General features: G+C 35.8%; 1 protein-coding gene across 1 annotated transcript in view; it reads left to right on the top strand.

The window, feature by feature from the left end:
• Positions 1–10909, top strand: part of gmps (guanine monophosphate synthase) — a 33583-nt gene extending 22674 nt beyond the window's left edge. Inside the window, exons 13-16 of the mRNA NM_200587.2 lie at positions 2297–2412; positions 3476–3606; positions 5988–6160; positions 9000–10909. Coding sequence (NP_956881.2) covers positions 2297–2412; positions 3476–3606; positions 5988–6160; positions 9000–9101 — 522 coding nt within the window. The 3' untranslated portion in view covers positions 9102–10909. The remainder of the gene's footprint in view (positions 1–2296; positions 2413–3475; positions 3607–5987; positions 6161–8999) is intronic.
• The last annotated feature ends 700 nt before the right edge of the window (positions 10910–11609 follow it).

Consider the following 11609-nt stretch of genomic DNA (forward strand, 5'->3'; position numbering starts at 1 on the left):
GCAGATTACCTCAGAAATATAGGCCAAATGTCATATAAAGCATATTATATACATCATTTTTGGTAAACTTTGAAATGTGTGAAGCATGTACAAGACATATTTCATTACTCCGCGTACCACTAGAAGGAAGCCTGCGTACCACTAGTGGTACACGTACCACAGTTTGAGAACCACTGCTTTAGAGCATTAAAGCACATTGTTTAATAGCTAGCAATCCTGGTAGTAATAAAAAAAAAAAAAATCATTTTAGCCAGTTGTTTATCTTTAGAATTTTTTTTTTTTAAGAAAATAACATTTTGACTGTTAAAGGGCTACATATAATACTATAAGAAGAAACTGCTCATTTAGTTTAGTTTGATTTAAATGCTCTCCAAAATGACAGACACTTCTGTCTGCTTGTATCTCATTATGACATTTTCCTGTCTCCACGTTGCTGTGGTTAGGCTTTCAAACACACGTTGATTTCACAAGCACTGTTGCTGTTATATACTCCGTTGCTTTGTTTAATTGGGATGTTTAGTGCAGCTGCAAATGCCCAAGTGCTTTTCATTTTGTACATCAGAGTAACATATAGAGCAGCAGTTGATCTAATGCTATGTGCAGGTCACATGATGTTTGTATTTATCGACAGCTTTTCAATCATACTGTCAGATGAAGCTGGCTCGCGTCGGAGATGAAGCCTTTTGACAGAAAACACATCCAGACAGAGGCAGTCAGCGTCTCACCACACACTGGCTGATGACGCATGGCTGGGTGTTTCTCTCACAAACAGCCTACTGCTAAAATTACCACAGTCTGCAGACTCTGAGCTGGGACATGCTGACAGGCAGGGGGAAGAGTTTAAAAATACCATACACTGTATTTATGCATGTTGGCAAGCCTGTAATGGACTATATGCACGGGGACTTTTAATTTTGTTTAAGCCAGCTCAGACGCTTCCGGTGTACTGTCATGTTATTGTAAACTTGCTGCGTTTGTTCAAAATCCAAAATGGTCCAATTGAGAAACAATATAAAGGGGGTCTCTCTTTAGACGAGAGGCATTGCATTCAATTTTATTTTCTGCACCATGTCTTTAAGATATGGGAATTTAATTTACCACAGTATTTTCTTTTTTATGATTTCTTTTTTTATTAAATAGTATTACACTTGCATCAGATACTTATTAGAGATCGTACATTTGAATACACTCATAGGTACATGCACACATGGACTCAATTTCTCTTTCAGCCAAATATGCTTTCCTATATGTGCACATGTAAACATATGCGGTGTACATAAAAATAAAAAGAGAAAAAAAAACAAGAACAGGGAAAAAATTACCAGCTACAAGAAAAAAAAAAAATATGAAAGACTGTTTAGATTTAGGGAGTGATCTATTACATCAGAATTGTAACTAATGGACCGTTTCCACAGAGTGGTACGGTTTGTTTGGTATGCTTTTATGGCCATTTCCACTGTCACGGTACTTAAAAGCGAACCGTACCATACCTCTTTTGGTCACCCTTTGCAAAGGGTACCTAGCATGTAAAAAAAAAAGGGTAAAAAGCGGAGCTAGACGTGCAGCTGAATGCTGTTTGTTCACACAGATACATCACATGCAGAAGCAGGAGAATGAAAACAAATTAAGCGACATTTTTAAAAACACAGTTGAGACATTATAACGTATTAATATATACATATAATAACAAGCCATGGTCGACCTGAGCTCAAACAAACCTGGGACCTCGTTGTCTTGATGAACAGCCACAAAGCCAAGAACAACAAAATCTGCTGTGTACCTCTTAGTGCAGGGGTCACCAATCTCGGTCCTAGAGGGCCGGTGTCCCTGCTGGGTTTAGCTCCAACTTGCCCCAACACACCTGCCTGGATGTTTCAAGTATACCTAGTAAGAGCTTGATTAGCTTGTTCAGGTGTGTTTGATTAGGGTTGGAGCTAAAATCTGCAGCACACCGGCCCTCCAGGAACAAGTTTGGTGACCCCTGTCTTAGTGGAAACGGGCCATTAATGATCAGATCAGGTGTATGCGATGTTGCATAATTTCTTTCCCAGTATGAAGTTGGTCTGTTTTATAATTTTCCATTATAATTTCAATCCATGCATTTGATGATATCTTTTTTGTAATATTCTTTTTAACAGCCACCAACAGGATATTTATGAAAAATGTTTCTCTTTTTTTATTTTACTATTTTTCATGTATATATTTTAAAAAATTATTTTCCAATCAAAGTGTATCGCAGATTTAAAAATATTAAATATTATATTTAACTCTCATTCTATATGATCTGTCTGTACAGGGAGACTCAAGATCATACAGTTATGTTTGTGGGGTGAGCAGTAAAGAGGCTCCTCACTGGGATTCTCTGATGTTCCTGGCCAGACTCATCCCTCGCATCTGTCATTCCATCAACAGGTAATGTCAACAGATGGACTCTTTGCTCTAGTGCTTAACTGTGAGGAGCTCCAGGAATATTCTCTGATGTTTGGGTCAAATCTTCTGTGTGCTTATTTAGTTACAAAAGTGTTTTAATAATAAAAAAGTGTTTTAAACTATGTCCACACCTACACTTGTATTTTGATAAACTGAGTTTTGCCTGCTTTCATTTAAAAACTAATTTGTGTCTACATGACACATGTTTCATGTTTGGTGTGAACCCAGCCATGTTGGCCAGTTAGAAAGGAGACAACAGTGAGCACGGGGATGTCGTGAGGCAAAATTTCCAGTTGTAGTGTTCACATTAACACGCTGTACCCAGAGTTTTGGAAAATCTTCACCCTGACCAGAATTTTCAGAAATTTTCAGATTTAGTCTCCCAATACTCTGTTTTCATGAGTGAAATCGACAACATATATGTGTGGACTGGGCATGGGGCGGTATAAGATTCTGACGGTGTGATAACCTTTGTTAAAAATGCCACGGTTTCTCTGTATTGTGATTATTGTTCTAAAATATGTTCTTTTTAAATGTTTAACTTTCCCCCCTTTAAACACACTAATTCTTTTTATTTTAAATTATTGACTTCTGTTGTGTTAATTTGTTTCAAAAACAGATTTATTTACAATTTAAAACAGCACATTTAGAGATCTTTTCTGCTGGACATAGTTGTCCTGAAAAAATAAATAAATAAACGAAAATAAAAAATCTTACTCGTACCTTAGGAACAATACAGCAAAAAATATTGACTTTTCCAAACTGCGGTATACCTTGAACACGGTTATCATTCCATGTCTAGTGTAGACAGTAGCAGTAGCTTTTTCACTTGCACGTTAATATATAAGAAAAAACAGCAACACCCAAAGCTACAAAAGCATCAGATTTATTCAATTAAAAAGGGGTAAAATAAATTGCATTGTAGAAGAAGAACAAGTATGTAGGTTTAAGAGTGTCATTTTGTCTAAATTTCTTTTATGCACATGACTTATATTGTCCATTATTGTCAATAATTTTCTTTTTTTGTCCTTGCTCATCTCTGCAGAGTTGTTTACGTCTTCGGTTCACATGTAAAGGAACCGCCCACAGACATCACACCCACCTTCCTGACCACTGGTGTACTGAGCACACTGCGACAGGCAGACTTTGTAGCACACTCCATTTTAAGGGAGTCCGGTAAGAGCCGTCTGCTGCATTATTATCATAACCTTTTGCCTGTGTAAACAGTCCAACCACAGCTATGGCTATTGCGAGAGCGGTATAAACGCTTTCACCACAGTTATGTCTCTGAGGGGAAAATCTGCTTTGCCTAGACAAGGCAACAAATTTTCATAACAATAATTCATTACATTTCTATAGCACTTCTCTAAGCATTCAAAGCACTTTTCACATTTGAAGGGAATTTTAAGTCTTACTATTGTACAGACTTCTTGTACAGATTTCTGGTATTTAAATGGTTTTAAGAGTAAAACCATTTCACTTTATTTTATAATAGGTTTTGAATAACAATATTAGCAAGCAGGGCTTAACTTTTTTGATCACCAGCCACTGTGGCTAGAAGTTTTCCAACATTACTAGCCACTTTCCATTTTAACTAGCCACACTTTTGTTGCTTGGAAAATATATTTTGTATTAATAAATGTGACTTTGGCATGTTAAAATGACTTGATTTAGATTTTGTGCTGTCCACATGCCTCCTTATTTATTTCACTGTTTGTGTGTGTTGTGTGTGAGCTAGCTCACTGTGCCTGAGCAAATGGGTTGTGTTGCATTGGAATTGGTTTTTATTTCAAATGACTTTTTAGGACTCAAAATTAAGGAGTTGCCATATTTTACCATATCTGACCACACCCCCCCCCAAAAAAACAAGCAAACATATAGCTGTATACACGCACTTTTATTCGACAAAACTTGTGCTTTTTTTTTTTTAATTGACATTTAAAAAGATCTATTGTCATGCATCTAAAATATGCACAGTAATCTGTCCTGGCTAAAGGTCCCAGATCAGCGGTTACTACACATAAATGGGTAGTTAATCTCATATTAAAGCAATGTTATTGCAAAGGATGATAATTAGGCTATATTAACAAAAATAACTGTAAGCAAAAGAAAGCAGGTGAAACTCCACAAGTGATATTGAAAGGATGATCACATGCCTGAGAATAATTAAAACGAAAGCAGTGGCTGCCGCTGCTGCTTACAAAAATGTTTGCCGTTTACACGAGCATCGCTTTTTGTCTAGTCTATTTCAAAGAGAACCGATCGCACCAGTTGTGCTTCCTCTACACACAGTTGTTTTGCGCAAGTAAACGGGACCGCACTTTTTAACAGTCGCGCGCATCACATCACCTGTGCGCGCGAGTAATCATTCTCTCATAAGATGTTCACCTGCTTTTTGTTTGTGTGAACACAGTTATTTTTGTCAGTCATGCTGCGTCTCGATTCTAAGATCACATTTGCACGCATATTGGGCCATCCTTTTTGTCGAAACCTGCATTAAGAAAACTACAATGTAAACATTATTTCCAACCTGCCAAAGTGGCTAGTGGGAGCGGCTGTCTTTTCGCCAAAACTGAAATCTTCCCGCATTTGGCGGGTTGGCGGGTGTTAATGTTAGCGGGTGTCTAAGTGTTAGCAAGTTTTACAATTAGGCATTGGTGTAAGAATTCATGTGGTCAGTGTATATAAACTATGAACTGATTGACTATATTGTGATGTATATCTTTTTCAGGATATGAGATGACTTGTATCGTAAAATGAGATTTTTGTCATACTAACTAGTTGTAAAGCAGCTGAAGTCAGACAGAATATTTATTAGTCTGAAAAAATTGAAGAAAGTACAAGGAGTTGTTTCAAGGAATTTTGCCTAGACTGATTATTTGGTTGTGTTGGACCTCTACCTTTAAATAAGGGTAAAACAAAAGCAGATTTCCAAATAAGTGGGATTTAATTTAATTTAAGAGAAAGATAAATAAAAAAAAAAACGCAGAGGAGTCAGAGGTGGAGCAATAAAATCATTTTCTAACAGCCGATAACTTAAAAAGAAGTTTAGTATTTATCAGCACTTGCCGATTTTGCCACTTAACAGATAGCCACTGAGCACAATGTTTGTTCTCCTATATGCTGTAAAACTGCAGGTTAACTATGTTTATATTTAATAACTTGTATTTGAATATAATGTGATAATGTGCACTTTTTGTAAAGCTGCTTTAAAACAATAAATATTGTAAAAACGTGCTATACAATTAAACTTGAATTGAATATATAAATGTCTGTAAAACTTTGAACTTTTCAAAATATCTTCTGTGTTTGGAACATTGGGAATAGGTTTGGAGTAAACATTTGAGTTTTTGCGTGAACTTCATTTATTACAATGTTGTCATGAATCAAGGTGTATTGTTCCACTTCTAGACTCTTATCTTCATTCAAGTACTGAAAATGCAGACATCATATGAACATTCACTAGCTTTAATCCAAAAATCTGGCATTGTCAAAAGATAAGCTTGTATATGTTATATTGTAAGTGTAATATTAAAGAATTTTTGTTTAATGTACAGGCTACTCGAGTAAGATCAGTCAGATGCCAGTTATCCTCACACCGCTGCACTTTGACCGTGACCCACTGCAGAAACAACCATCCTGCAGACGCTCTGTCGTCATTAGAACCTTCATCACCAGCGACTTCATGACCGGCATCGCTGCTACTCCAGACAACCAGATCCCAGAGGAGGTGAGAATTTCAGTTATCTAGCCAAACTTTTTTCCCATGTCCACCATTTTCTGCATGTTACTACTGCATTTGAAAATGATGGGTTGCACCCCCGGTTTGGGGAACTTCCATTCCAATGAATACAAATCATTTCAAATAATAATGTTATGCAACTAATTATGTATGCAGAGTTGAAATCACAATTATCAATTAATAGTAATTAATTATTATGAAAATATATATTTTTTTATTTTCAAATTATTTATTGGAGAAAAAAGTTTTCCCGAGAGTTTCTTTAAATAGTATTTTCTCTTGTCTTTGATTTGGTGACAATGCATTATTTTGCAAGATACTAGTATTCAACGTAGTGCAATTTAAAGACTTAGCTACACGTGACATATTAGTAGGTGGGTAATTGAATAACAGTGGAGTGTTTAGTAGACAATATATTAAAAATATACATATTATAAAAATGTTAACTATAAAAAAGACTGTATATTTATTTAAAAAGATAATTATAGAATAAATGATACTATTATAGGAAACACTGGAAATGTCCTTGCTCTGTTAACATCACTTGGAAATGTAAAAAAAAAAATGACTGGAGGGTGAATAATTTTGACTTTAGCTATAAAAACTGAGGGAGTGCTGTGTTTTGGATTTGTGTCTTATTTATGCTTATAAATAATGTTATGCTTGGTTTGTTACTGTGACATTACAGGGTGGCTTTGTCTTAAGTCTTATTTATTTTTTTAAATAACCCTTGAATTCAGATTTAATAGTTTTATAGTTCCTAATATTTTGGTATACAAAATGGTCACAATATTTTGTTCACATGCAAAAAAAAAAAAAATATATATATATATATCTTGAGATCTTAATCACTTTGCTAATCACAAAGGCTGCAATATGAATGTGATTTTAATTTGAATATATAAACATATTTATTTTCTGTCCCAGAGCAAATACATGTCTTTCCTCAGGCTTATGGCATTCATAGTACCTAAAATCTGTACCATTTTTTGGGTACTCTTTCCAAAGAGGAGCTAGACGCGCAGCTGAATGCTATTATTTAGAGATTAGCGTCACTAGCGCATGCACATTCCAGGAGAATGAAAACAAAAGAAGGGCCAATTTTAAATACACAGCTGAGACATTACACTGTAATAGTATATACATATAATAGCAAGCCATGGTCGACCCGAGCTCAAACAAACTTTGTCGTCATTTTGATGAACCGCCACAAAGCCAGTGGTTTCATAGAGCGAGTGGTTTCACTTTCTCCAGAGAGCTCTATTTGCTGTGTTCACTGCGTGTCTGTATTTGAAATTTTATCTGATGATGATAATGTGCGCATGATTATTGAAGTGCTTCTGACATCCCTCTCACATTTGTTCATTTCTGAAAGGATAAGAAGCGCAAAAAAAACAATAACAATGGAGCAATTGATTCTTTTAGCAACCTAAAACATAAACAAACTGCCATGTTTAATTATTATCTTGTCCTTTAGGACTATTACGAACTCAGAATGATGGAATTTTATATATATATATATATATATATATATATATATAGTACATGAGTTTCACTCTTAATTTGTCACCTTTTGCCACCCCTAATGAGTTTACAAATGACATCTCCTGCTCAGTTTTCAAAAACGTTTAATTGATTGTTTTCAGTTGAATTTTTGAAAATTGAATCCTCCCATTTTTTTATCATGTGGCATGGGAAAAAAGGTGGATATATGTGTGTTCTGACTTTGTCGCTAAGCCAGGGCAAGTTGGAGAACTGGTTAATCTCAGGTGAGATGATGAACCAGTGATCTATTACTCCTTCTCACAGTGAGTGCAGATTGCCTTCTAGTGGCGAAGTAATAATTGCATTTAAGCTCCTGCAAGTGTAATTAAGAAGTGTAATGATCATTGTCCAACTGAACTAAAACTTAATTTCTGTAAAACTGTAAAAAAACTGAAAGTGAGTGCTTCTCAGTCTATACAGACTGAAATTATTTAGTCATTCCTTAATGTAATGACTTTGAAATGGCAAATGGTTGGCTTTACTTCTCAATTATTAGTCATGCTGAGATAAAGAGCCTACTTCATACAAAAACAGTTCTTTGTGTTGATGTACTAAAATTAATATACAAAATCATGTTTATTTTCTTCACCATTTTAATACTTGACTGATCACATGCCTGACACCCACAATCTTTCAGAATTTCCATCCCATAAAGCAATGTTTCCATCTTGTGCACAAACTGACTTGTGTAAACCTAAATCTAAGCAGAGAGCTGCATATGTAAGGTACATGCAGTTGTGTAAATATACAACAGGTTGTTTAAATTGTTGAAACATTAACAAAATCTCAGGTGAACTTAAATTTGAACTTAAATTTGAATGAAAGTAAATATTCTTGGGATTTGAATTACAACAGTGTTTGGAAATGCCTGCATTATAACGCACACATGCGTGCACGCACGCGCACACACACACACTCACACACACACACACACGCACAAAACAATAATAAAATAAAACACAAATTATTCTTGCCATGAAAATTCCCAAAGAAGCTAGCATCTTTCAAGTTGAGCAGATTTTAGTGGTTATTAACATTTATATGGTCATGGGAAATTGTTGCAATACGTGAAAAAGATGCACAGTATAATGAATGATTAATTGTTTACTGCTTTTGTGTAATCCATAAAGTAACTTTAGTTTTTAAAATGTAATCTATTCTAATCCTACATACAGATTTTGGGAGTGTGAGAAGATCATCCAGATTGCATGTCAGTTAACCAGTTACTGGCCATCGCTGAACACTGAATATGCTTTGTGCTTAACTCTTTCTCTGGCCGCAGGTGGTTCTCAAGATGGTGAACGAGATCAAGAAAATCCCCGGCATCTCACGGGTGATGTACGACCTGACGTCCAAACCACCGGGAACCACCGAGTGGGAGTAGAGCCGTGGACTCTTGGACTCTCTGATTTCTCCTCGTCGACTCCTCTTCTACCTCCCCCTTTCCCAGTACTGCTACATTCCCCCCTTCAAATCCCTTTTTCTCCTCTCCTGTGCGCACCCCCTCACCTCATTTAGGCTCGCCGGCCTGTCATTGTCCCGCTGAGATCGGAACATTCCTTACAACGACAGGTTGTACTGTGATCAGCGCTAAACTGATGATGTTACTTCAGTTGGGCCTCATTATCTGGGGTCAGTTGTAATATTGGTATTATATTGTTGTCGTCGTTATTATCTTCATCACTGATGATGATGATGATAATGATGATACACTGACTTTTTTTGTATCAGCTGTCTGTGTTCATTGCATTGTGACGGGTCACTCCTCCAAACTTTTTGTTGTAGCCACCGAAGGTCTAAGGTCATTATAGGGCAGTAGACTGTCCACAGGGCAGCATGACACCCAACTAAAGCTTTTCTTTCTTTCTTTTTTACGTCCACTGATCTAAGGATAAAGTTTGGAGTTGAGCTGCTTTCTGCCTTTTAAGATAAGCTTGATTTAACTAACCCAGTGTTGAGTTCTGTTTGGATTGCTCTCTTTGAAATCTGCTTTGGAAGTGGAAGGACTAGCAGTCGTAGCTCCTTAAATCATGACCAATCCATGTTTATTTGCCAAATCCAGACGAGTAGAGTGTTTCGTGATTGGCGCTCTTATGCAGTGGCAGGTTGGTTTATCGCAGAGGTTTTGCAGTGAAGGAAACTCCTAAAATCGGGAGGCTTCCTGAAATTTTGTGCCTGTTTTATCTTTCTTTTTGGTTCTTAGTTGTTGTTTTTTTTTTTTTTTTTTCAGGGATGCGACTTCATTTTATGCTGCATTTTGTTTAAGAGGATTATTTAGTTTTGAATAGTGAGAGTAAATATGTGATTATCTGCATTTTACATCACCGTCATGGCTGAGTTTGCCTGCTCTGGTCTTACAAACATGGAAGATCAACAGTGTACTTATTTTCACCAACAAAGGCCTTGGTATTTTTATTTTTTTGTGTGTGTGCTCGGAACAGCAATAGTGTTTCCTAAAGCAAGTTGAAATGAGATTTCTGTTGTTTTTTTATGGAGAGTGAAAGAGGTGATGGACAGGACACAACCCGAGGGACGTCCCGCACCATACACCAAGTTCTTCTGAGCCGCGTTTGGCTGAAATGAATTTGGACCATGAGTTACAGTCAATGTCCAAGTCCTCATTATATTGATATTCCACTCCTTTAACAGAAGCGTGTCTGTATGTATAGAGAGAGTGGGCTTTCATTGCAGATCTGCGTTCAGCCCTCTGTCTAATTTATGGTGTAGAGAATCGTTGTGATATGATAACATGCTCTGTATTTATTGTCTTTAAAGATTTCATTTCAAAAACCTTCTGTTGTCATGATAGCAAAAAAAAAAGAAAAAAAAAACGCAAGATGAACTTACTTCCTTGTCTTAATTGCTGACCTTGTTCTTAATGTCTTTTTCCTCAAGTGTCACCTTTGTGTATATTTTACTCGTCTATTAAAAATGACAACTAACAAGTTTAAATTCCTAGTGGGTAAACTGCAATATTACACGATATTCAGTTTAATTTATGCAATTCAAAATGTTGATTTCACCCTCCTCCTCCTCACCCCGTCCCTTTATTTTCTGTCTACATGAACAATGCTGTTTTACCTTAGTATTGTGCCTCAGACCAAGCCACCGCATGCAGTTTGAAACTGATATTTGTATAATGCAAACTGAGCTTTAATAAAGAACTCTGTGTTCAGATTTCTCTCATCAAAAGAGCTTTCTTTGATTCGTTTTAGATGTACAGTTGAAGTCTGAATTATTAGCCCCTCTGTTTATTTTTCTCTCCCAATTTCTGTTTAACGGAGAGGAGATTTTTTAACACATTTCTCAACATAATAGTTTTAATAACTAATTTCTAATAACTGGTTTATTTTATCTTTGTCATGATGACAGTAAATAATATTTGACTAGATATTTTTCAAGACACTTCTATACAGCTAGGTTAATTAAGTTAACTAGGCAGGTTAGGGTAATTAGGAAAGTTATTGAATAACGATGGTTTGTTCTGTAGACTATCGAAAAACATAGCTCAAAAAGGGCTATTAATATTGCCCTTAAAATGTTTTTAAAAAAATTAAAAACTGCTTTTATTCTAGCCAACATAAAATAAAACTTTCCCCAGAATAAAAAATATTATCAGACCTACTGTGAAAAAAACGTAATTGATCTGTTAAACATGATTTAAATTCAAAGGCAGGCTAATTCTGACTTCAACTGTATATATTTTGATCCAAAATCTGCTGTGGCTAATAATAAATAAAGTTTTTTGTTTAAAATATTTTTATGTAAATAACATTGGAAAGCATGCATGGAATTGACTTGCTTGTATTGCTGTTTAAAAGTCAGAACTTTGCCTACAGGGGGAAAAAATAAGTGTAATAATCTCGTCTGCTTCAAGTGACCTAGTATTTTT

Source organism: Danio rerio, chromosome 18 (assembly GCF_049306965.1).
Source record: "Danio rerio strain Tuebingen ecotype United States chromosome 18, GRCz12tu, whole genome shotgun sequence".
In the NCBI taxonomy this organism is placed as follows: Eukaryota; Metazoa; Chordata; class Actinopteri; order Cypriniformes; family Danionidae; genus Danio; species Danio rerio.